Raw genomic sequence first — 25590 nt, forward strand, 5'->3', positions numbered from 1 at the left:
GAGTTGCAGGTGAGCGCCGCCCCGGGACCCCCGACCCCCCGCCCGGCCCGGCCCGGCCTCACCCGCCGCCGCCGCCGCCGCCGCCGCCGCCATCTTGGAGCAATGGCCGCCGGGACGGCCGGGGGGGCGGGAGGGGACCGCGACCGGCCCGGAGACGAAGTGAGGGGCCGTCCGACGGGGTCCTGAGGGCACCCGGCGGCTCGAGGCGGGACGGGGGGTCCCGGGGAGGGAGGGGCCGACCGGGGCAGGCCGAGAGGAGGGGCTCAGGGGACCGGAACCGGCTGGGAGCTGTAGTGGGAGTGAGCGGGACCGGCAGACAGATTCCCTCGACAGGGACCTCGGGCCCTGAGGGGAGCCCAAGAGCACTCAGCAGAGGGTGGTGGGAGGAGTTGGGGGGGGTCTTGTTGTTGGGAGTGAGCAAAAGCCCGAAAGGTGCCGCCGGGCTCCCACCCCCGTCCCTGACCAGGTGAGGGTTGGAGGTGGAACCTGATGGGCTTCGGGAGAGGGGGCGTCGGGGGAACTTGGAAGCTGCCGAGGGCGAGAGCGAGTCGAGTGGGGAACTGGCCTGAGTGGAGAGAGGAAGTCAGGGAACCTGGGACCGGGTGTGTTTCGGAGCGTTTGGACGGGGGAGGCGGGTGGAGGGAACTGAAAGATGGCTATATGAGGACTCGGGATGTGAAGAGGGCCTCGGGGGGTCCCAGGAGGAAGATGTGTGCCCTCCCCTCTAAGGAGGAAACTTTGGGGAGCCTTGCGTGTGTGGCTATCGAGCGTAGGGTGGGGTCCCGGGAGTGGAAGCATGAACAGGGCCAGGACTTGGTCTGGGAGCCTGTATGGAAGAGCTGCAGAGTGGAAACTCCAGTTAGGGGGTTGTGGAGGAGTGAGCGGGTGGGGGGGCAATGGCCTTGAGATGGGAGGTGTGTATGGGATGTCAGTTGGAGAACCCTGGACTGGAGTGCGGTGGCGTCCAACGTGGTAGACATAAGGGGACCTGGGATGGAGACAGGAGGACTTGGGGGGGGTACCTGGAGGGTGGCGGGGAGATTTTGCAGAGCACCCAGACAGCATTGAAGAAGCATTTCAGAAGGACTCTGGGAGATGTGTTTGTGGAAGTTTCTGGGAGAGGACCCCATGGTTTGTGGAGTGGCTTGGGGGAGGGGTGTGCCCTGGGGTGATGTTTGTTAGAGCCTGAGGAGTTGGGCTGGGTTTCGTGACCTTGAGAAGTGTGGGTCTGTGGAGTGTCTGGAGGATGGGGCATCAGAGCTGTGAGGTTTGGAAGGGACCTCGAGGATTCTCGAGGGTTCCTGGGCTGGGGTATAATTAGCAGAAGCCAGTATCTACTTCTGCCAGTTCAATTTTCCCCTTCTGGTTCACGGTTTCCTGTCTAGTTGATATGGGGACCCCAAATAAATAACCAATTAGAATTTTGTCCAGAGGATGAATGAAGAGAGCATTATGCAATTCTTCCCCCTCTTCCCCCCGCCACATAGGGATCTGAGCTGTGTGGTAGCTGAGGCTTGGCATTGAGGTGGGAGAGGAATCCTTATGTAAGCACCCCTCACTTTTGTGTTCAGCTCTGTTTCTGGAGCTCTTTCCCAGCATCCATCTCGCTAGATCTCAATACCCCATTATGGAGACCGGGCAGGTGTCATTGCTCTCACTCAGCAATAATGACAGCAGCTGCTGTTTATTGAGCACATATGACGTGCCAGGCACTGTATGTAGCACTTTGGATACTTTGTATCATTTAATCCTCGGAACATTCTGGGAGGGTGAGTGATCCTATTCCCCCACCCTTGTTTTTTGAGAAAAGAATCCGAAGAGGAAAGAGAGGCTCTGAGGGAGGCACAGTCCGTGATTGATCTAGGATCACAGCCTGTGGGTGGCCGGGCTGGTCTGTGGGCTTTTAAGAGCCGGTGCTCTGTACCTCTCTGCTGCCCAGTACAGATGAAGAGAATGTCCCACTGAAGCCCAGTGGCCTCCTCGGGATCATGCAAGCAGTCATAAGCAGACCTGGGACTGAATCTTGGTCTGGGGGACTTCCCGCCAGTGCACCTACAGCGCCCACCATACCCGTACCACCTTCTCGTCTTTGAGACTGACAAGAGAAAAGTTGTGTTTATGCCCTCACCCAGTGGCCCTTCTTAGAGTTGGAGAGGACTGTGTGGAGAGCCCCTGGTTAGGCTCTCCCATGTCTAGGCTGCAGCATCACTTACTGTGTACTTTTGTTTCCTTTTGTTCTGTCACATTAGTGAAAACACAGAGGTCTCAGAAGTGTGTGTATGAGTGAAAAGGGAAAGCCCTCCCCCCTTCCCTACTCTTCCCTGCAACCGTTCTTGCTAGAGAAGTAGTTCAACTCTGTGTGTATAAAACATGAGGTCACGTACAAATCATTTTGCGACTTTTCACATACCCGTGTCTTGGTGTTCCTTTCCTGTCAGTGCAGAGAACTTTCGGACTACCTCTGATAACTACATTCCACTGGATGTTGATACCGTAGCTCCTTTAGTTGACCCTTGTTGACAGACTTTTAGCTTCTTTCCAGTCCCCCCCCATCAGAAATGGCTGCAGTGAATATCTTTGTATTCCCAAGTGAGTATAAAGCAGAATAGGTGGGGGGAATCGGAGAACAGCTATGTTTATGAAACGGTGACCAGTTCAAGTTACCCCCACGGTTCCACGCACTCCCTTCAGCGGCACCTCATTTTACACACCTTTGCTTGGACACTTAGCTCTTAACAGAGGTGTGACTTTTCTTGCGAGATTCTTGAAGGCCTGGCCTGTGGCAGACCTTTGTGAGGAACCCTGAATACCTTTCCTCCAGAATGCGGAGTACCGCTGCTCCAGGCGCAGGAGCCGCCGTGCAGTCAGTGTTCTCAGTGAGGGCGTGTGGGGGACGGTCGGAAAGGCAGCCCCTCATGAGGTCCTGCCGGAGGTACCCAGAGATCGGAGCAGGAAGGTGGCGTAGATGCCATCTGACAACAAGCAGGACTTTGTCAGGCGGGGGATTCCAAGAAGCAGGCAGTGTGGTTTCTGCCCTTCAGAAACTTCCAGGCTAACAGAGGAGACCCGTTTGCACAAGGGCCTGCAGAGAACTGCACACACTCACACCCAGGTGGAGTTGCTTGAGTGTGTGGCTCTGCCTGAAGCACCGTGACTGTTTGAATGTAAGAAAGCGTAACATATTTTAATGAGCATGTAAGTTAAGGTCATAAATATTTCCGATTTTAAAGATACACGTGTGGTGCATTTAAGGTAAGTCAACACGGGATAAGCACAAAAGGTCACGTACAAACCCTACATAGTTTATAGATCTGCGGCACTTCTGGGGAGGGGAGCTCCCCGAAGACAGGAGGAACCTCTCGGGGGATTCTCAACTGGACACTCCTGGAGGAGCAGCGATAGGGAGATGTGGGGAGTGTGGTGACAGCAGAGAAGGTGTAGAACTGGCCGCTCCCCACCTCCAGTGGGGGTCCAGTGGGGAGGCATCCCTGCCGGGAAGGGAAGGAGGAGTGTCGGAGATACAGGGCCAGGTGGGTCCTGGAGGGAGATACACAGGACTGGGGGCTGGGACAGAAAGGTCAGCCGCAGGGTACAGAGCAGCATCCATCAGCTCCTGGGAGGCTCCTCGGGAAGCCTTTCCAGTGCCACCTGGCTGGAGAGAGGGAACAGCCGCAGAGAGGCCTGGGCACAGTTCTGACGGAGTGGTGTTCTAACAGTCTGGCCAGGGCGAGTGGCAGTGGGTGGTTATGGTGGGTAGGGAACTTCCAGCTCCTGGGCTCACCTGTCCGCCCACCACGGCGCTCACAGATCAGGCGGTGCTGGCTGCTGGCATTTTCGGCCGTAGGAGGAACTGGCCACCAACACTTCCCCTTTCAGTGGGATTCCGCTGAGTTGGTTCACTTCAACCACATTTTTCTGGTTCTCTCTTCTCCCTTCTTTGTCAGGGAAGCTGGGAAGGGGACAACAGAGCAGAGTGGGCCATGTCAGGTTCTCGCACCGTAATTAGGAGAAGAGAGATGGGGCTTGCTGTGGTGAGAGCAAGGAGATATTTGGCCAGGCTAAGCAAGTGTGAGGGCCTGGTATGTTCTTGACTTCCCTTTCTTTTTCTTTTTCTTTTTTTTTAAAGATTTTATTTATTTATTTGACAGAGAGACAGCCAGCGAGAGAGGGAACACAAGCGGGGGGGGGGGGCAGAGAGGAAGAGGCAGGGTTCCAGTGGAGGAGCCTGATGTAGGGCTCGATCCCAGATCGCCGGGATCACGCCCTGAGCCGAAGGCAGATGCTTAACGACTGCACCACCCAGGCGCCCCGTTGACTTCCATTTCTTCTCCCCACAGATTGAGTCACCTGTGTTATCAGTCCTGCCACCTTATTACTGCAAATCCACTAACCCAGTCCCACTTCCTAGTCCAGGCCACCGTCATTTCTCCCTGAGATTTCTGGGACTGCCTCCTGTGACTGGCCTTTAGCTTCGCGGGCATGTCCCCGCCCCCAAACCCCTAGCCATCAGTTCTCTGCGGTATAGCTGGAATTGTCTCGGTAACATGCACTGATTACATCTCTCTTTTGCTTAAAAGCCTCCCGTGGCTTCCCCTGTGCTCTTAAGACAACTTTCAGACTCTAACTTGGTCTGCGGTCCTTTCTCAGGCCTACAAGCCTCTCTGCCTTTCCTCACTAACCCTGTTACACATTCTCATGCGGCTGTACTGGCCTTCTTAGCATTCTGTAAGCTGGCCATGCAGCTCATGTCTGTGTTCTCGGCCAGCAGCACATGCCACTCCCCTGGCCAACTTCTTTTTTTTTTTAAAGATTTTATTTTATTTATTTATGTGGCAGAGAGACAGCCAGCGAGAGAGGGAACACAGCAGGGGAGTGGGAGAGGAAGAAGCAGGCTCCCAGCGGAGGACCCCAATGTGGGGACTCAATCCCGGAACGCCGGGATCATGCCCTGAGCCGAAGGCAGACGCCCAACGACTGCGCCACCCAGGCGCCCCTACCCTGGCCAACTTCTAACAGCCTTCAGGTTTTGGCTGAACTGTGCTTCTTACCTCCAGGAGCGGGTTGGGTGTCCCTCCTCTGGTAACATCCTTTGCTTCCTCACCGTGCCTAGTCCCATCATATGTTGGGTGTCAACGCTCCTGCCTGTCTCCTGCGCTGAGAGCTCTGTGGGGCCAGGAACCACTCATCTTCTCCATTACTCGCGGGCGCCTCATGCAGGACCTGGCTGTCTAGGCGGTCACCAGTGCTAGATGTTGAATGAACGTAGATGTTCAGCAGGCTGCACCAGCCTGGGAAGTAGAAGGCTCACTACGGAAGCCCCAGAGGGTAGGGAGGACAGTGAGGAGGTAGTAACTTGGGGCTTGTGGTCAGCGATTGACCTTTTCTTTTCTTCTCCACCTCTCCCCCCACCTTCTAAAGTGACCGGACAGGGTAGATATGGGTGATTGAGATGATACACAAAGGACAGAAATTCAGACTGCTAAGGTGGTGACCACATGTGACTCTGTCTATCTGGCCTTAGGTATTTACGCACGTATGTGTTGATTTAAAGTGTTGAGAGAAGAAAGTGTTTAGAAGGGGGAAAAGTCCTATTCCCTCAACAGACAGATGCCCCCCCCACAGCATACCTGGTGACATATATATCTGTTCATATTTGTCCCACACCCCCTTCTGGAACATGTCCCCCATCTTGTTCAGTGCTGCATCCTCTGTCTGCAGCTGTACCTGGTACACAGTTGGGGCTCAGTAAGTATCGGTGTCGTAAACAAATGAATGCATGATATCTTTGTCTTATATCAACACACGTATACTCCTTTTTATTTTCTTGAAGGAAGCCTACATTGCAGTTACACCTGTGGGCTACATCCCCAGAAGTGGACCTGTCAGGACAAAGGGATTGTGCATTTAACATTTTGATAGATATGGCCGAATTGCCCTCCAGGAAGGGTGCATCGATGTATGACCCCACCAGAGGTATATGAGTGCCCGTTTCCCCGGTTCCCGGCCAGAGCCAGGCATTATTAGCACATGCTCAGTCTCAGCTCACTGGAGGGAGAGACCTGGTCCCTGGAGCAGGACCGAGGCGATAGTGGGCTTGCGGGTGGGGCAGGTAGGTCCTCTGGGCCCTTTGAGCCTAAAGGAGAGGGAGAGCATTGCGGGTGGGTATCTGAGAGGCTGCGAAGAACTTATAGTCCTGGAGCCGGGCTTTGAGATTGGGCACAGCCTGGAAAAGGTGGCCAGGCCCGGGGCTTCTGGTGGAGTCATTGACGTTCTCCAACAAGCACGTGATGTTTGGGGATTGGCTCCAGGAAGCTGCAGCTGCCTGTGGGGGCAGGAGGCCTGTAAGCCACGGACATCTCTGCTTCATGGGGCTTGGGTCTTAAAGAACTGGGCCCATTTCAACGTTATGGAAGAACGGACAGGGAGAATAAAAATAATAAGAGGTAGGAGCTGGCATTTATTAGCCCTTCTTCTGTGCTAGGCCTCGGACTGAGAAGAACTTAACACATGAGGGGCAGGCACTCTCGTGAGCCCCATTTTCTAGAAGGGGAAATGGAGGCTCAGAGAAGGCCGATGACCTGCCTAAGATCATGCAGCAAGTAAGTGGCCGAGCCCGGCCTGGAGCTCAGGCTGTCCCAGCCTGTAACAGTGGAGCACTTGGGGAGAAGCCAGGGTTGAGCCCTGCTCTCAGGGCTTTGGCACAGGACTTCTGGAACATGGTCAGGGGCCAGGATCCTGCCTCGAAGGCCGTTGGCCCAGTGTCTCCAAAAGACCTGTTGACAGACCAGAGCAGACTGGGGTAGCCCATGCCAGCAGACGGTGTGAAGTGGTTGGCAGGGGCCCTGGGTCATGTCTGTGGCATGTCTCGCTCACCCTAGGCAGACTCCAGTGGGACGCTTGGTCCCCGCGGTGGGGGTTGGGTGGTAAAGCTTTTGCATTGGAGCGGGAGCTGAGCTGAGCCACCCACTCTTGTCCCTAAGCTCCTGAAGTAGCTTCCTACGCCTCCCAGAGACAGATGCTCTGGTAGAAATAGTGAGACACCACCTCCACCAGCAACCTAGGGGACAGCACCTGCCTTAGGGTGGGGGAGAAGGAGCCTGGGGCTCTTCGTGCCTACCCCTCCACCTTCCTCCCCGATCTGACTTCTCCCCAAGAGGCAGGGGCCAAGTTACCCATTTTAATTTCAAGGGTTAAGGACTCCTCTTCAGCTCTTTCATGGTGGGTCACATGGCAGGGGACTCTGGAAACAGATCCAGCATGCCCTGTCACTGCTCCATTGAACCCTGGCTCAGAGTCTTCACGCCTGAAGAAGTGGCTGCTGCATGTCTTTGTGGGGGTGGGGCTGGAGCTGATTGTCCTCGCATGAGTGAGGGACACACCACTGAGCCTGAGCCCTGCTGTCTTCCTGTTCCCTTCTGTTCCCCCAGGCTCAGGTGGCTTTCCTCCAGGGAGAAAGGAAAGGGCAAGAGAATCTCAAGACAGACCTGGTGCGACGGATCAAGATGTTGGAATATGCGCTAAAGCAGGAAAGGTGAGCCCTGCTGTCCTGGGTCTTGCTTTCTGAGAAGTCAGGCCCGCACGGGAGGGTCAGGAGGCCGGCCGCAGTGCCTCCCAGCCCAGGGAGGTTTGGAACCCAGCGTTCTCTTCTCCATCACCCGATACTGTGTGATTCTAGCACAGGGGGACAGAACAAGACATGGAAGGTGGAGTTCAGGGTCAGCGCTAGTAGCAGTGTTCATAATGTTGTTGGCCCCCCAGTATGCTCGTTGCCTCATTGACCCCTTCCAGTCACTTCACGGGTACGGGTGAGACTTCCAGAGGGGGAGGGCTTTCAGGGACTCCCAGAGCTGGGGTAGCACCCCAGTCTGCCTGACTCCAAAGAGTGGGTTCTTCATAATGCCGTGTGTGGTGCCTCTTCCACCAGGGCCTCTTCCTAAAGGGGGAGTGAGGGGTGGGGCTCAGCTTCAGCAGTGGGGGAGTGGACTGCGGGAGGCCTGGGATCTGGGATGCCTGAGGTGAGCGCTGGCCCTATTTCTCTGCATCTGTCATATATTAATCATTTGCTCTTCTAGGGCTAAATACCATAAATTGAAGTTTGGGACGGACCTGAACCCAGGGGAGAAGAAATCAGAACCAGCAGAACAAGGTGCCCACCCCCAGATCCGCCTGACTTGCGCACCACCCCAGATAGCTCAGCGTGGTAGAGTTGTGCGGAGTTGGGCCACCTCTTTCTTACTTTGCTCCACAGCAAGCAGACTTAGTGGGGGGGGGGGCTATGGAGGGCTTGAACTTCACTCTCAGTGCCCCCTTCACGGACTGCTCTGCAGGACCCCTGAGTGGTGAGAGGGCTGGATCGTGGTGAAGAAGGCCAGTCCTGCCTGCTGTCCCTCTGTGACACAGATGGACACTGTCCCTAATATTCTAAGCTCCTTGGAAGAGGGCTCTGTTCACCAACAAGTAGGTAGGGCAGGTGTTCCAGGTAGAGGGTCCCGTGAACGGAAGCGCGGCGATGTGAAAGGGCTGGTATGTGAGGGGATGGGGAGTTACTGGGTGTGACTGGAACAGTGGAAGTGAGGGGCCGGGTGACCCATCAAAACCTTCAGGGCTGGGTCAATAGTGATGTTGTTCCTTACGTCAGACCCCTCCCACCAGAAGGGAGTCCCACGAGGGCAGGGATCTTTGTAGCCTGGGCACCCAGCCAGGTGCCTAGTAGATGCCCGATAAGCAGTTGGTGAATAAAATAAGCAGACGTTCTCATTCAGTCCTCATGAGAATCCCAAAAGCTAGGTGCTATTAACTGATTTTCTTGGAAGAGGAAGCTGAGGCTCAGAGAGGTAAAGCGACGTGCTCAAGGTCACACAGCTGGTGAACTCGAGAGCCGGACTCGAAGTATAGAGTCCGCTGTGCGTGCTCGCACAGGACGGGGCCGGCTTCCTATGTGGCAAAGTGACATAAGTAGGTGGGAGTCTGAAGGTAGTCTGGGGGTGGTTTGGGGAATGACCTTAGGAAAGTAGAGGGCGTGGAGGGGTGAGGGTAGGTTTCAGATGTCCTCACGAAGGGACTCGGCAGGATGTGTGACCGTGACCAGTTGTGACTGAGGAGGGTTTGAGGGGGAGGAAGGTGGAGGAGGTGATGGGTACATGGCACTGCCCTAGACAGCCTGCCTCCTTTGTCTCCACTCTCCAGTCGCCAATGGCCCCCTGGAGTCGGTCACCCTGGAGAACAACCCATTGGTGTGGAAGGAGGGGCGGCAGCTTCTCCGACAGTGAGTGTGCGGGCAGGGGTGCAGGGCTGGAGTGGGGAGAGGGACACATTTGGCTCGGGAGATAAGCCTGAAGACTCCACCGTTCTTCCTGTCCCCTCCCTGGGGGTGGGACGCTGGACTCTTGGGATCCCTGCTGGTGACGCTGTGGGGGGCAGCACAGCCTGGGAGGGAGGGAGGGAGGGAAAACTTGCTGCAGGCAGCATTTGGGGGCCCCTGCTCCCGAAGAGGGACTTCACTCACTTTAAAGAGAAAAAAGGGTAGTGTTATGTTTTACTATTAAAGAGATTAGTGTGTTTTAGAAAACTCAAGATATACAGGGAAACACACACACACACAATCACTCATAATTCCACCACCCAAGGAATCTCGTGTTTTGGCGACTCTGGTGGGGCTCCGTGTGTGTCTTAGTAGGCGTGTGATTCTCTGTGTTTTCTGCTGCATTGTTTTTGCTAAGCGTTGTAGACGTCCTTCCACATAAATTAGTTAGGTTGCATCGTCTTAGGAGCCGTGTGATCGTCGGCACGTGGGTAACCATCACTTTCCATAGCCGGTCACTTGCAAATGTCATCAAAGATGGTTCTGTGGTGTGACAAGCATCAGGGAGATATTTGTCCGTATCCCTGATTTCCTTAAGCCGAATGTCGGGAGGCTTGCAGGCTTACGGTGTGTGCCAGCAGCGACGACAAAACGATTCCAGCAGGCGACATGTGCCAGGGGCCCATTATGTGCCTGGCACTGTGCTGAACGTTTTACACACACTGATGCCTGGTGTCAATTCCCATGCGGTAAACTGCCAGTATCCCCCCACACAGAAAGGCGGGGAGGGCGTGTGTGGGCTGGCGGAAGATGAGCCAGCTGTGTTAAGTGGGGGGTTTGAGACATGAGCTCGGGCACTCGGCCCCCAGAGCACCACCACCGTGCTCGCCTGCCTCTTTTTGGGTGGGGAGGTGGCCTCGGCTGCAGGCAGGCAAGCGGGTCAGACAGCAGGGGAGAGGTGTGCCCCAGCGTGCGAGGGGCGGACTTGCGGGTCCCGAAGGGACCAGGTCGTGGTGAATGTAAAAGGCTCCTGGAGGAGCCTCCAGAGGACCAGATATCCACAGATACCCACAATTTATTTTTTTCCCCTATTTGTAACTTTTAGACCAGTCTCAGCTAGCTTCCAATTTTTTTAAATTGCGGAAGTAATAAACACTCATCTGTAGAAGTGAGTAGAGTGAGCTGTAAAGGGTGCTCTTACGTCTCTAATCCCTTGTTCCGAAGGTCCAGGGTCGCTGCTAGTGCATCGAGTATGTATCTCTCCCGGCCTCGTGGGGGCACGCTTCAAATATGTTTGTGTGTGGCCTGTGCTTGCACGCACTTTAGCTCTTTCTTCTTTTTTTTTTTTTTTAACACATGAATTGTGTGGCTCACATAACTTATGATTTTCGTTAAGCTGCTTATTGTGGCCGTCTCGGCCCTCTGCCTCCTTTCTTTTCTGCCTCGTGTCCCTGTCCGTCATTTGCAGCCACAGTCATCCACGGGGGGCGTGTGGCATGGCCTCTGCGTTTTGGCTCTTCTGCACGGCATCCCCACTAGCATCTGTGTGACCACATTGGGCCTGTACCTAAAGGCTTCCCCTGGAAATAGACTCGAGAGTGACGCAGCAGGGCCCAGGGTGTGCTTGTTTAAAATACAGGCGTGTAGTCTTCAGTTGCTGCTCCAAAAAGCCTGTCCCCGTTTGCATCAGCCCCCATCGGATAGAAAGAAGCCAGGAGACGCCTGAGCCATGCTGGTTCTGTCTTCTGCAGGTACCTGGAAGAGGTGGGCTACACGGACACCATCCTGGACATGCGGTCCAAACGCGTGCGCTCCCTCCTGGGCCGCTCTTTGGAGCTCAACGGGGCCGTGGAGCCCAGCGAAGGGGGCCCCAGGGCCACACCAGGCCCCGGGGGGCTCAGCGGCAGTGAGTCGCTGCTGGTGAAACAGATCGAAGAGCAGATCAAGAGGTGAGCCTGCCAGGTCTGGTCCTCTGTGTCCCCTCCTGGTGAAGGCCAGTGTCACAAAAGTCAGCAGTGCTCCCAGTGCCCCGGTGGCCACTTCCTTCCTGGAGTGTACTGTGGGCTGGTTTGTTCCAGAGCCCTCGGTGCCTTCACTGTGGGATCCCTGGAGCCTGTTCTGGGCCCCCCTGCACTTCCTGTCCCGTGGCATCGTGTCGTGTCCCGTGGCATCGTGTTCATGCCGATTCGTGCCACAGCTCACGCCCAGCCCAGCCCCCCTCCCGAGGCTCAGGCCTTAACGCTGCTCAGCACACCAGCACATACTAGAGGCCGACCCCGGGTGGCGGGCCAGGGCCCAGTGGGGAGTGAAACACGGCCACCGCCCCGGGGAGTTCTTCCTGCTTCCTTCCCTCCTCAGTAGTTGTTAGTCGTCAGGTCAGTAATTTAACATTTGCTGCAGAGAAAGGTGGGAAGAAAGAAAGATTGGGAAATGGGGGGGGCTCCTCACGGGGGTGACATCTGGGCAGAGAACTGCAGGAAATGGCAGAGTAAGCCACACGAGTACTAGAAGGAGAATGTAGGCAGAGGGAATGGCGATTGTCGGGGTTCCGCTCGGCACGTTCAGGAACCTGCAGCGAGGCCAGCGTGGCTGCGGCGAGTGCGCGCATGGGCTTGTGGTCTGTGGTGAGGTTGAAATCTCGGGAGTCAGATCAGATGGGGAGTCAGATCAAATGGGGCCGTAGCGGCCATGATAGGGAGTTTGGAGCCTACTCCGCCGGTTGTGGGAAGCCCGTGGTTTCGAGCAGGGGTGTGACACAATCCAGTGTGCTGGTCTGCTTTGAGGAGGAGGGGCCGTGGGGCCGGAGTGGGAGCCGGAGAGTGGCTGGGAGCCTCCTGCACCATCCAGACGAGAGGTGGTGGGTGTGAGCAGCCAGGCTCTTTGCAGGTTTGCTTTTTAAAGAAGTGGATGAGGGGGAGAGGAAGGAACTGGGGGTGGCTCTGGGGTTTGGTCCAAGCAACAGGAGTGGCACTGACTGCAGTGGGGAGGACGAGGAGTTGAAGGAACTTCCAGGGGTCAGTCGAGGGCTGGTGGAGCTCGTGGTGCCAGGTCGCCCCCTGGACAGGTAATGAGTAGCCAGCCTGGAGCTCGGCCGGGGGGCGCTGCCCTCCGAACTCGCCTCCGCCTCGGGTTCACCAGCATGCAGGTGGGGTTTGAAAGCTGGAGGCAGCGGCAGAGGAGGCTGAGCGGGTGTGGCCAGGGTTATGGGGGGAAGTGGTGAGTGGTGCCGGCAGCTGCGCGGGCTGCTGAGCACAGAAGTGCTCTGGGGAGGGGGCGCTGGAGAGACCCGTCCTCCAAGTAGTAACAATATACCCGGGCAGTTGGCAAGAACCCTCTAGAGCATTGGCCTAGGGGCAAGAAAGGAGGATGTTTGCATTTATCCAGACTTTGAATTCCACCTGCTTTTCTACCCAGGACTCGGGTTTGGCAGATACATCCTTGTTAAAACTGGTCATCCAGTCGGAGGCATTAGACAGTCGGCCAGGAGTGGAAACAGGAGGCCATCTGTTAGGCAGGAGGGGACAGGCTCATTGACGGCGAGGCTGGCAGTAGGGACCCGTTCCTCTTTCCCGCCGGGCGTGTCTGCCACTCGCCTGACCTGTGCCTGGGGTTCGCCCGGACCGTGGGAAAGGGGGCTGTTGAGTCAGTGGCACTTTCTTGGCCAGCTGTCCTGACTCAGCACGTGCAGACAGTTGTGTGGTCAGGGCAGGGCCTCTGCTCGGGGTCTCAGAGCTCAGGAAGGAGGGGCCAGCTGTGCTGTCCAAGCCAGGGTGGTCGGGTCGTGGTGAGCGAGTCAGGCGGAGGCTGGGATTGGAGCCCCCTATGTGAGACGGGTCGAGGCTCCTGTGCGGTCACAGTGAGCTCAGCCCTCTTGAGAAGGGGGTCCAGGCTCTGGCCACGACACCTCGGCGCCATCCCATCTGAGCTTCATCACCTGGCGGGACTGATGCCCCCTCTGCCCCCCTGTTGTGGGCAGGAACGCGGCAGGCAAAGATGGCAAAGAGCGCCTGAGTGGCTCGGTGCTGGAGCAGATCCCCTTCCTGCAGAACTGTGAGGACGAGGACAGCGACGAGGACGATGAGCTGGACAGCGTGCAGCACAAGAAGCAGCGTGTGAAGGTGTGCTCCTCCCTCCCCCTGCGGGGGGGGCGCCCGCTTCGCGGCCCAGCAGCAGAGTGCCCCTGTGGGTGCTCTTGGGGCTCCCTTTATGGCCCGGTCTGTGTGCGGCCTGACCCTGTTCCTTCCCAGGGTCCCTGTCTCTTCTCCAGCCAAGCTGCAGCCTCAGTGCTGTGTCAGAGCCCGCCTCCTCACCCCCACCCCTGTCTTCTCCCAGCCCCCCTTCTGCTCGCACACGTTCCTGAGAGGCCTGAACTCTCCAGACAGGGCCAGCCATGCGCAGCCCTCTTGCAGCACGCTCTCCCTCAGGCTAGCCTCGTCACTGTCGCACTGAGATATTTTTGGTGTGGCTGTGGCTTTCTGTCTTTTCCCTCAATAGATTGTGAGCTCTGCCAGGCAGGGACTATGGGGGTTTCCTTGCTCTTCTCTCCCCAGCAGCCAGAGTAGATGTGGCGGGACCTCAGGCTCAGCCTGGGGCTGGGCTGGGGATCCCGCAGGGGACTTTGTAGGCGTGAGTGTCCAGTCTGTTCTTGTGTCAGGACCTAAGCCCAGGGGCACTGCCTGCAGGGTGGAGTCCAGTTCTCAGCTTGGCTTCACAGTAACGGCTCTCACCCCACTTCACCCCGCTCCTCAACTTTTCAAGCCACCGTGCTCCTGCCGTTTCAGCGGCACTAACCTCAGGCATGGTCTGGGCCCCCTGGCCAGGTAAACATCAGTTTGGGCCTTTGTGGGCCTAGCCCTATGCCAGGAGCAATGACGCGGAGACAGAGGTCCAGTCCCTGGCTTGGGGGAGCTTGTGGCCAGCAGCGTGCCCATGCAGAGGGGCTTGTGTGTGGCCTTCCCATCAGAACCCCTCTGTGCCCCTTCAGCCTCACCTTAGCACCCCTCCTCCAGGCAGCCCTCTCTGACTTCTCACCAGCCCTTCCTCCCCTTCCCCTGGCAGGGTTGGAGCCATCTGGATCTGGACCACTCCTGGTCCTCCTTGCCTCATGTCCCCATGGCTATGTGGGGCCAGCTCTGTCTGCAGTGTCCCTGGTGTGGCTCAGTACAGGGTCCCGCCTGGCGCGGGTTCGCAGGGCACGCACAAGAGCCAGCACGCTAGAGCTGGGTTACGGGAAAGTCAGGATGGCGCTGAGTCTGGGGCCTCCTACCCCTGTTCCTGCTCCCTCCCGTCCCTGTTGGGATTTTCACTCCTTTCTCAGCTCTTACCTCATCCTCCTCTGGGAAGCCTGCCCGCTCATCTCTGCTCCTCCCAGCGGAGATCCCGGCTGACTTTCCGTACTCCCTCAGGCCTTTGTGTGTGTGTCACCACGCTTGTCCCGTGGGCCCTGTGGGGTGGCTCCTTGTGCAGGGGTCTCGAGCCTCCCCAGGCCTACTGTCTCACCCTGCAGCCCCGCAGTGACCAGGCTGATTCCAAAGACCTCCGAGATTCCCAGAGTGGCTGCTGGCCTGGCTGTGTGCCTACGGGCACGTGATGCTGTCTTAGCTGCAGTTTCAGAGTCCCTGCTGCTGGGTTGTTGAGGATTTAATTAACATGAACTCATGCACAGAAAGCCCTTGGCTATGCTGTGGCTGGCCACACCGAGTGCTCGATGGTGGCACGGTGAGCAGTGCCTGGCACGGCGGACAGAACAGAATTGGGAACCCTCTCTTGTGGACCCTGGGGGACACCTGTTATGGTGCCACACTCCTCTAGAGCCCCGGCGCCCCCATTGCCTCTCTGGGCATGCTGGCTTAACCTGGACCCTGGCTCTTCCACAGGGAAGGGAGGGGAGGTCACCACGTCCTTTCTCTCTGGTCCTCCCACACAGGCCAGAGGCTGGCCGCTCCCAGATGCCTGAGCAGTTTTGACTCCAGTCCCGGCTTGGAGTGCTGAGCCTGTGGGAGGGTCAGCCGCACCCTCGAGGAGCTTGTGGTCCAACTGAGGCTGGCCCCGGGGGTGCCCAGGACTTGGTCCAGTCATGGAACGCTTAGGAGGGAGAAGCTTCCCCGGAAGAGGTGCTGTTTGAGGCAGTGGTGGTTAGAGCCCCAGTGCTGGGGTGGGGTATGTTCTTAAGCCAGCACTTAAAGCAGAAAGCAGCGATCAAAACTGTTAGTGAAAATTCTGGGGCTCCCTTAAGCCATTTTCTGCAATCTTTGAGGTTCCGGGCATACAGCCCTTGGATGGCCCTTTGCGTGTGATGTAGTGACATCACGTGTAAGACGTCATTGTAGAGGCTGTGTGTGGAAGGCATCCGTGTGGGGAAATGCAGGTGCCGTGCTGCTCTGAAACCCCAAGTCTGGGCGGGGGTCCAAGCGCACGCACCAAGGAACACGAGAGGGTTCGTTCCTAGGCCTGCTTTAAGACTGACGGTGAGGACCGCCAGCGCTCACCTGCCCCAGCGTCCTGCTTCTCAGGATGGAGGCATGGTGCTGTTTTCCCTCATTTAAAAGTAGCGCCCGCTTGTCATATAAAAAAGCAAAGCTTGAACCAACCAAGAAAGGTCTACGGAAGACTCGGAGGACACTTGGTAGGCTCTCGTCCAGAGCTGTCTCTGTGTAGTCCAGAGCTGTCTCCGTGTATCCGGGACGGCTCGGAATGGGGACGTGAGGTGAGGGGCTTCACTGCTCCGCCTGTCTGCTCATGGTCAGCGCAGCAATCTGGTGAAGTCACGTGGGACGCCTGCCTAGTGTGCTGGCGCCACCCTTCTCCCCGGGCGTCTAGACATTCCCACTTGACTTGTGCGCCTCCGTACACACAGTTGCACACGTATCTTTCTTCTCTGCCCCGAAACAGGCTGTATTGACTTTTCTTCCCTGAGAATTACCTGTGCTGAGGGGGTGGGGGTGGCGGGAGGGGAGGGAGCAGGAAGAGCGGGGCCAAAGCCCAAGGAAGGTTCTGGGAGGGAATCACAGGTGGAGGTGGCAGTGAGGGGGAAGGCGTGCAAAGCCCCTCGGGGGTTTGGGGAGCTGGCAGCACCCCGGCCCTTACTGGCCCTAGTAAGGAGCGGCCTCTGAAGACTCCCAGCAGGGGGAGCACAGCTGCCAGAGTGTGCTGAGGGGGGCCCTGCAGGGTAAGGGCACTGAGGGGAGGGAAGTGGGGCTGGTGCAGATGGCCGTAAGCAGGGTGAGGTGGAGGCCGCGAACCTTGGCTTCTCTGCCCTGGAGCCCTGGTGGGCTTGGGCTCCGGCCCGGAGCCTCCTGACCTGTCTGGCTTTCTGCACGCCCAGCTGCCCTCCAAGGCCCTGGTGCCCGAGATGGAGGACGAGGACGAGGAGGATGACTCCGAGGATGCCATCAATGAGTTCGATTTCTTGGGCTCAGGAGAGGAGGGGGAAGTCTCCCCGGACCCTCGACGGTGCCCCGGAGAGGGGACCCACCATGAGCTGGGTAAGCGGAGGGTTTCCCGGCCAGCCTTCCTCACCGGGCAAGGTAGGGGCACACGCAGCCGCCGACAGCTGCTTCCTGCCCCAGGGTCTCCGCCGGACGGATACGCTTCCTGCGAGGAGGGTGGCCCAGGAGAGCAGGACGCCCACACCATGGTGGCTGGGCCCTCACCCTTTCCCTGGAAAATCCCTGCGGGGATGCAGCAGGCCCAGCTCTTCCTGGAGCAGGGCCTCCAGCCCTCCGTGAGGGCGGCTCGTTCTCGGCGGCCTGCGGGGAGGAGCAGGATGAGGGCCCGGTGGGAAGAGGCAGGCAGGGCAGTGGCACGTCTTCCTCCCATTCCGTGACTCCGAGCGGCAAGGCCCTCAGCCGTCACGTAGGGTGGCCAGGGACTGAGGCCCCTGCCGGACTGGGACCACAGAGGGTCCCTGCTCAGTCTGTCTCCTCCGCCCACCCCCCACTCCCACCTTGAGCCCTCTGGGTCCGGCACTTCCTGGCCGCCCCACATTTGCAGGAGGGGCTGCTAGTGGCTGGGTGTGGACGTGGTGGGCAACTCCAGCCCTGCGCTTTTGTCCCCCCAGAAAGCCGGCGGGTCAAACTCCAGGGCATTTTGGCCGACCTCCGGGATGTGGACGGGCTGCCCCCTAAAGTGACTGGTCCCCCTCCTGGCACACCCCAGCCCCGGCCACACGAAGGTAAGAGGCCCCTCCGCCCTGGCCTGGTCCCCGGGGGCCCACACCAGAGGGGGGCTGCAGAGCTAAGCCCAGGGCTTCTGTGTCCTCAGGGTCAGAGCCTGGCCTCTAGTCTGCAGCCTCCCTGTCGCAAAAGTTCGTCTGTCTGTCTGTCTCCCTCTCTTCTTGTCTGTCCTGCCCTGTCTGTCTCTCCCTGTCTCTTTCTTTCCAGCTGTGATTCTTGATCTTGTCCTCTCCCTGTCTCTCTTTCTGACTCCTTATCTCCCTCTCTGCTTCTCTCTGTCTTTCTCTCTCTCTCCCTGCCCCTCTCTGCCCCCTCCCTCCCCTACCCCTACCAGGTTCCTTTGGCTTCTCCTCAGACGTTTTCATCATGGACACTATCGGGGGCGGGGAGGTGAGCCTGGGGGACTTGGCAGATCTCACCGTCACCAACGACAACGACCTCAGCTGTGATGTAAGTTCTTGGGGTGCCCCACCCCCAGCGGGCCCCCACTGGGCATCCCACACCATGCCTGCTTTCACTGAGCTCTGACTGGGTGCCCTGCTTGCGCTCAGTCCCCCAGTGGGAGGATGCTGTGAGGTCAGCCAGCAGCTCACCCTGGTTTACAGAGGGGTGCAGACATGGCTGGGGGCGTGGGACTCGAGGGGTTACTGAGGTACAGGGCCTGGAAGGCTGGGGTGCAGCTGCTGACCGCTCCTGCAGGTGACGCTCCCTTCCGCTCCTGGCTCGTGTGCCTCTCGAGTCCAGGTCCCCCACCCCGGGCTGGACGCAGGGCACGGGGGTGCAGCGTCCGAGGAAGGGGGCTGTGGGTCGCCACAGCGCAGCAAAGATAATCTTTGCAGGTGATGGGCATTGAGCTGACCTTTGCAGCCAGAAACCAAAAAAGCAGGCACGAGTGGGGCTGGTGGGCAGATGGGCCAGGGTGGAAGGAGACGTCAGGACCAAGTGTTCAGAGCCCAGTACCCACGGAGGGGCCTCTGGCCATCTGCTAGTCTCTGAATTAGGGGTGTGTGTGTGCATGTGTGTGTGCATTTCCCGTGGCAGGACAGCCACCACGGCTTTTAGCTGGATCTTAAGTGATTGGTAACCCCAGCAAGGTTGGGGGGCACTGTCGTGGGATGCCAGGAAGGGGGGCCAGGGTGGAGGTTTTGAGTAGGGGAGGGTGTGCCCGTGAGGGGGTAACCACACAGTGGCAGAGCCTCTGGCCCTAAAGAGCTAGGGCAGTGGTGATGGTGGAGGTGGGTACCGTGGGGGGTAGAGCTCATGTGAAGGGCTTGGTCAAATGTGAACCCCGTGTTAGGGCAGGACACTGAGTCTTGCCTGACAGTCTGCTCATCATCTTTGCCAGCTTCCTGCCCCAGGGTCCCCCACAGAGAGCACCACCACTGTCCCACCAGGGCATGGGCAGCGTCTCTGGGACCCCCCTGAGCGGCCTGCTGATTCTCCTCCCAGTGTCTCCCCACTCTGTGTACCTGTCCCCATTTCCACTCCCTAGCGTGTGCTCTGTGTGCCCTCCTCTTTCCGTGAGAGGCTTCTCTCCTGACCCCTTAGCCTCTCTGCAGCCACCCGCATCTTCCCCAGTGCACGTCTGTTCCCTGCTCTGAACCCTTCCAGGGGTCCCTGTTTGACTCAGGGTGAGATGCAAGATTCCAAACGAGGCTGTGGCCTCAGCTCCTGCCGCTCTCTCCCTTGCTTTTAGTAACTTGGGCCTCCTCTCAGGCTCCGGATCCGCTCCGGCAGCCACAGGGACTTTGCACATGCAGTGTCCTTCCTCAGTCCCCTCCCTGATCTGTTTAAGCCCTGCTGCTTTAGCGTCGCCTCCGGAAAGCCTAGCTGACTGCCACAGAGGCGGTCAGGCTGCTGGGTACCTCTTCCCGGTCTATGTTTAATTCCTAGCACTGCTCGGAGTTCCCAGTCCTGTGCACTGTGGGGTGGTCTGACCGTCTTCCCCAAACCCCCTCTGAACTGCCAGCCCAGAACGCAGCTAGTCCCTGCACACTGTAGGACTCACTGAGCGAGCTCAGGGTGCCGCCTGCGGGCAGGGCGCCTGGGGCTGGAGGCCAGGGTGCGGGGGGGCTCTACGTCGGTCTGAGTGACCTGACATCCTGGATGCCAGTCAGCATCCGCGGGACTGTGGGGACACTGAGGCCGCTCCCCCCACCCCAGCTCTCTGACAGCAAAGATGCCTTTAAGAAGACGTGGAACCCCAAATTCACTCTCCGCTCACACTACGATGGCGTGCGCTCCCTGGCTTTCCACCACAGCCAGTCTGCCTTGCTCACCGCCTCTGAGGACGGCACGCTCAAGCTCTGGAACCTGCAGAAGGCTGTCACAGCCAAGAAGTGAGCGCAGCAGCCCCAGGGTCGGGGGTTGGGAGGCGCATTTGGATTCAGGGGGATGAGGGGCTCTCGGTGACATTGGGCTCCTCTGCCTCCCCCCAGGAATGCCGCGCTAGATGTGGAACCTATCCACGCCTTCCGGGCTCACAGGTAGGGAGGTGCCCCTGAGGGGAGTGTGGCCCCCTGCACACGCACCCCCTTGCTCCCGGTGCTCCGCAGATCCAGTGCCCCCGTAGCTGGTTCTCAGCCCAGTCTTCGGAGGAGGAAACGGGCGTGGGGGGTCAGGGGAAGGCAGGCCCGGGTGGCGCAGCCAGAGCCCCAGATGCGGAATTCCTTCTGGCCATCCTTGAAAAATCTAGGAGAGGACTTGAAGGTCTCATGGAGGGGGCCTAGGGAGGGGCGAGATTGAGTTTTTCTGTGCGTCCTGCAGGGGCCCTGTGTTGGCAGTAGCCATGGGCAGCAACAGCGAATGCTGTTACAGTGGCGGGGCAGACGCCCGCATCCACAGCTGGAAGATTCCCGACCTCAACATGGACCCCTATGACGGTTATGGTGAGGACAGCTCCCTCCCCCCACTGTGTCCATGGGAGTCTCTGCATTCTCTTAGCCCCCGCCGGTGCCTGACTGTGCGCTCCCGGCCCAGGGGAGCAGAGAGTGGCATGTTCAGCATGGGACGGGGGCGGACAGGCTGAGGCAGGAGAGAGGTGGCGTTGGGGGACTGCCTCCCAGAGGAGCTGGTGGGTCTGCTGACTCAATCAGCAATGGGGCCTTGGACTGGCCTGTGCAGAGGCACGGCGGGCCCTGGCAGTGCCTTCCGGGGGCTGCGTGCAGGGAGGCGGCGAGGAGAAGTAGAGCAGGGGAGAGGCGAGTTGTAGGTTGGGCCAGGTTGCAGGGAGTTCTGCGCTTGATCCTTGGGGCCTTTAACCGTCACTTCTGTTCAGTGTCCGTTCCCTACCTGCTGACGCCTCTTTTGTTAAGTTTCCTGACGACGAGCACGGCTCTGCAGCTTTTTGTCACGGCAGAGTCCAGAGGTCTGTGTCTTCCCTTGAGGAACACACGCTGTTTCCCAAGAACAGCCCCGCCTTGTGAAAGGTCAAGGGTCAGTCCCAGGTAGTGTGTGCTCTGGGCCTCGCAAGCCGCCACACACTGGGCGTCAGCAGGGCCTGACCGGAGCAGCCTGTGTGGACTTGTGTGACCCAGGGAGGCAGGGCTTGTGCCCAGGGCAGGAAAGGCTGCAAGGAGCACGGCCGGGCCGACCCGACCCACGGGGCCCAGGCTGCAAAGGGTCTTGGGGCTGCAGAGCCACCATTGTTCCTTCTCCCTTAACTAAGTCCTGGAAATCATATACCAAGCGTCTGCTTTGTGCCAGGCGCTATCGTGGGATGGGCAACAAACGGGGGGTGGGTCCCTGCCCTCTGGAGCTTCCATTCTGGGTTGCCTCCAGAGCCCTAAAATCTTGCCAGAAGCGCCCGTGGTCAGAGCGTGAGCAGCTAGCTGAGGCAGGCTGCAGGGGTAAAGCTCAGAGGCTGTGAGGAAGCCGGGTCTGAAGCTGGGTGAGCAGGCAGCCCCAGCCCAGCCTCCTGGCTCTCAGGAGAGTTGGTGCTCTCGGCCCTGACGTAGCCCGTTTCCTCCCTTCGGTGTGTCCAGACCCAAGCGTGCTGAGCCATGTCCTGGAGGGCCACGGGGACGCTGTGTGGGGCCTAGCCTTCAGTCCCACCTCCCAGCGCCTGGCCTCCTGCTCTGCTGACGGCACCATCCGTATCTGGGACCCCAGCAGCAGCCCAGCCTGCCTCTGTACCTTCCTCACAGCCAGCGGTGAGTGGGGGAACGGGGCTGGGAGGGACACCGACAGCTCATGGAGGAGTTGTGTAGAGCTGGAGGCCCCAACGGGAGCGTGACTCCTGATGAGGGCCCAGGCTTCCCAAATCCCGTCCCGCAGCCCCGGGGCAGGACCAGGTCTGTTCAGCAGTCTTCCCTCCCTCTGCCCTCAGATCATGGGATCCCCACCTCAGTGGCCTTCACCAGCACCGAGCCTGCCCACATTGTGGCTTCCTTCCGCTCCGGCGACACCGTCTTGTATGACCTGGAGGCTGGCAGTGCCCTCCTCTCGCTGGAATCCCGGGGGAGCAGCGGTAAGAGGGGCCCCGGGGTCCGGGGCTGGTATCTTAGTGCCTCCAAGGCTCCAATCCCTCCTGTGGCTTTGGTGATCTGACCAGTGAGCAGAAGTCATCTTCCCCTGCCCCCCTCAGGGGCTCTGGGTGGGAAGGAGATAAAAGTCCGAGCTGCCACCCTTGTGGCTAGCGTGGGGCTCTCGGGAAGGCCGAGGGAAGAGAGATCATCAGGGACTCAGCCATCAGGCCTCTTGGCAGAGTGGATGGCCCATGTGGGTGGCTGTTCCCTGACCTCTGCCCCCCCGGCAGGGCATGGTGCCTGTCTTCCAGATGAAGCACCGTGACCCCGAGCAGGAGAGGCCTTGGTGCCCAGTCCTCCTGGACAGCTGGGCAGGGGGCAGGGCTGTGGGACCGTCATTCTCCTCTTGTCTTTGTCCTGGTCTCTCTGATTTCCCCCATGTCCCTTCCCTCCTTGCCTTCCAGGCCCAACCCAGATCAACCAGGTGGTGAGTCACCCGAACCAGCCCCTCACCATCACCGCCCACGACGACCGAGGCATCCGCTTCCTGGACAGCCGGACAGGTGAAGCCTCGCCTTCCCAGCCCCCGCTTACTCGTGCTCGTCAGGGGGGCTGCCCAGATGGCAGAGCTCCTGGTTCCCGTGTGGCGGGCTCTCAGTGTCCCGTCTGGGCCTTCACCTTCCCAGGCAAGGCGGCGAGGGAAAGTAACCTGCCACCCACCCCCTGTCCCCTCAGGGAAATCTGTGCACTCCATGGTTGCCCACCTGGACGCCGTCACCTGCCTCGCCGTGGACCCTAATGGCGTGTTCCTGATGTCGGGCAGTAAGTCGGGATCCTCTGGGCTCCTAAGGAGCAAGGGTGTGTGGCAGTGGAAGAGGAGGAGACGGGGGCACGGGAGTGCCTCTGCACGAGGGAGTGCTCCGGGGCTCCCTGAGGCGGGGGAGCAGGGGCACGCAGAGCCCCCGGCAGGCGTTGGCCTACATCGTGGTTCATCCAGATAACCCTCCTGGGTGCGCCCCACTGTGCAGACGGGGAAACAAGCCCAGAGAAGTGACGTACTTTGGTCACAGCGAAGTGCGTGGTTGCGGGAGTGAAGTTGGGGTCTGTCTGCGTCTCGGTCCCCACAAGGTCTGGGGCGTTCAGCAGCACGTGCTCTCTGGATGAGGGCGCTGAAGCCCCGCTCCTGTGCAGCTGGGCCTCCAAAGGATGGGGGGGGACATGGGCTGACGGAGAGGGGGCCGTAGCTGCCCGGGGAGGTGAAGGCTGTGCTCGGCTCATCAGGGAGGCCAAGGCTGTGCTCGGCTCATCAGGGAGGCCACGGGCCTCTGCTCCCCGCCATCAGAGCTTGTGGGAGGTGACGAGCGAGCTAGCACACAGCGTGGGGACCCATCGTGGCCTGTTCTCTGTCTGCCTGTGACAGCAGCAGCTGTCTCCAAGGATGACGGTAGAGGGGGTGGTCCGTGGGATTAAGTCCAGGGCAGAGAGGCTTCGGCACAGGACCCAGGTACCCCTGTGAGGGACAAGTAGATCCGGCCTCCGCCACAGCCAGCATGATCCTTCTAACACAGGGGTCAGGCCAGCTGCATAGGCTGCCTCAAGGCCCAGCCCTGTCTGCTCCCCGCTGTCTGACCTCTCCTCCCCTCCCCATGCCCCTGCTCAGGCTGCTGCAGCCATACCCACCTGCTGCCAGTCCTCAGAACCTTCCCTTGGCCCACCCTGCTGCCTGCCAGGCTCTTCCTCCTGACTGCCCACCCCCCCCGCCTTGGCCATTCTGTGCTTATGCTGACCAGCTTGTGCTCACGGTGCTGCTGACCCCCTGGCATGACTCATCCTGCGTTCTTGTTTTCTCTCTGCCACCCTGGAATGTCAGCAGCCCCGGGGCGGGGAGGTCGGCCTAGTATGTTCACCGTGACCCCAGGGCCCGGTACACAGGTGCCCAGTGAGTACTCGCTAGCTAGATGGATGGATGGCAGGCTGGGCGTCGAAAGATGGCTGGGTCAAGGTGGGTGGAGAAGAGGCTGGAGGCCTCACCCAGTCCCAAGGGTGAGGTTCAGAGGAGCCGGGGTGCGTGCTTCGGGACAGCCCTTTCTGCTCCCACACCCGCACAGGCCACGACTGTTCCCTGCGTCTGTGGAGCCTGGACAACAAGACGTGCGTGCAGGAGATCACAGCCCACCGCAAGAAGCACGAGGAGGCTATCCACGCCGTGGCGTGCCACCCCAGCAAGGCCCTCATCGCCAGCGCCGGCGCCGACGCCCTGGCCAAGGTCTTCGTATGATGCCCACCTGGCCCCGCCCTGGCCGCCACACTGGCTAGGGAGCGGGGCCGGGCAGGTGGCACTGAGGTGAGAGGCTGGACAGGAGGGAGGCTTGGTCTGGGAGGGCAGAAACCCCGTGCCTTCTCACCCTGAACGGGACCTCAAAGGTGTCCCTTTGCCTGGCCCTTCTAGAGGCCATCCCAGGGTGGTAACCGAGGCACCTCGTGAGAGCATCAAGGTAGCCCCTGGGCTTCGAGAAGGGGGGCTGAGGCGGCCTGAGCTCTTGTACCTGGGGTATCATGCTCCCGTCTCCCTTCCCTTCTGTCTACCTCAGGTGACTCCCAGCCTCAGTCTGCAGGCCTGGAGGCCCGGCCTCTTCCCACCTGCCTGGGAACCTGGTGGTGCTAACGGCCCTTTCCCAGGAGGCCATCCCCCACGGCCTGTCCTTCCCGGAGCATCCAGCCTGGGGAGCAGCCTCGTTCAGGAATCACTCTCCAGGGTGGCCTCGGGGAGTTTCCTCTCTGTCCCCTAACACGCAGTCCTGGTATCTGAGCTGCCTTCCCAGATGCAGCACAACCGGGGCTGGATGTCCTTGGGGATCAGCTTTTCCAAGATGCCAGAAGGTGCCAGGTTCTCTCTTTGAACCCCTGACCCCCCTTCTCCAACTTCCCAGACCTGAGTGGGAGCTGTGCTGGGAGGAGCCCCAGGCGCCCCTGCTCTGGGTCCCCCAGGAAGCCATGGAGCCAGCTGGACCCTGGGTGGTCCTCAGGGGGTGCTGCCTGTCCTGGCCCACCCAGAAGTACGCCCAGTCCCCCACTCTCTCCTCCAGTTCCCTCAACACAGCTTTCCAGACACTACCCAGCACCTCCAGGGGCAGTAACTGCCTGGGGAACAGGTGATGCCCTCGGGGGAGGCGCCCACCCCTACCTCCCCCACTGCTCCCAGCACTCCTCCAAGGGCAGCCCCCCAGCCCCCACGGGGTCACCCGTGGTGAGAGATGGCCTTCTCTTGCCCCTCCCTGAGGCATGGAGGCTGGAGGGGGTCCCACCGGTCCCCCACAACTCCCTGTATATCTGTATAAATAAATGGGATGTTAATGGAGCCCCTTCCGCCTGCCCCCCCCATGTCGTTATCACTGTGTGATAGTCTGTGTCTCCTCTCCTGACCCTCCACTCTCTTCCTCTATTTATTTCACTCTCTTTTTTGGGTTCCACCCTGAGCCCTCGGGCCCCCTTCCAGGTTCCTGTTTATAAGCCCCCATCCCCTCTGCCCTGGACTTGGATGTGAAACTTGTCTCAATAAACCCTTTGGAGTAAGATGGGTGGAGGTGCTGACTGTCGAGGGGCCTGAGGGGGCCCGGGACTTGGGGAGATGAGTCTTGGGCCCCGCCTG

At 59.4% G+C, this 25590-nt stretch overlaps 1 protein-coding gene across 3 annotated transcripts; it reads left to right on the top strand.

Annotated features, from left to right (window-relative positions):
* The first annotated feature begins 5943 nt into the window (after window positions 1-5943).
* Window positions 5944-25516, top strand: STRN4 (striatin 4). Of its 3 annotated transcripts, none has more exons than XM_034638218.1 (18): window positions 5944-5973; window positions 7428-7531; window positions 8073-8146; window positions 9187-9265; window positions 11053-11250; window positions 13278-13419; window positions 16626-16785; window positions 17361-17474; window positions 17810-17925; window positions 19639-19814; window positions 19914-19961; window positions 20242-20363; window positions 21459-21626; window positions 21803-21943; window positions 22406-22504; window positions 22677-22763; window positions 24050-24285; window positions 24533-25516. In XM_034638218.1, exons 1-17 carry the CDS (start codon window positions 5959-5961, stop codon window positions 24217-24219), a joined length of 2013 nt encoding a protein of 670 aa, XP_034494109.1. In that variant the 5' UTR covers window positions 5944-5958; the 3' UTR covers window positions 24220-24285; window positions 24533-25516. The 3 variants fall into 3 exon arrangements, with proteins under 3 accessions (XP_034494109.1, XP_034494110.1, XP_002923108.1); XM_034638219.1 differs by having other exon boundaries at window positions 17831-17925; XM_002923062.4 differs by lacking the exon at window positions 5944-5973 and adding an exon at window positions 6354-6599.
* Window positions 25517-25590: the final 74 nt, after the last annotated feature.

The sequence above is a fragment of the Ailuropoda melanoleuca genome, chromosome 12, assembly GCF_002007445.2.
Source record: "Ailuropoda melanoleuca isolate Jingjing chromosome 12, ASM200744v2, whole genome shotgun sequence".
Classification (NCBI taxonomy): domain Eukaryota; kingdom Metazoa; phylum Chordata; class Mammalia; order Carnivora; family Ursidae; genus Ailuropoda; species Ailuropoda melanoleuca.

Bases quoted from the DNA above. Each gene is read 5' to 3' on its own strand.
- STRN4 (XM_034638218.1), top strand. The intron at 20,364-21,458 runs GTGAGGACAGCT...CGGTGTGTCCAG, and splicing joins GGACCCCTATGACGGTTATG to ACCCAAGCGTGCTGAGCCAT. The intron at 22,505-22,676 runs GTGAAGCCTCGC...CTGTCCCCTCAG, and splicing joins CTTCCTGGACAGCCGGACAG to GGAAATCTGTGCACTCCATG.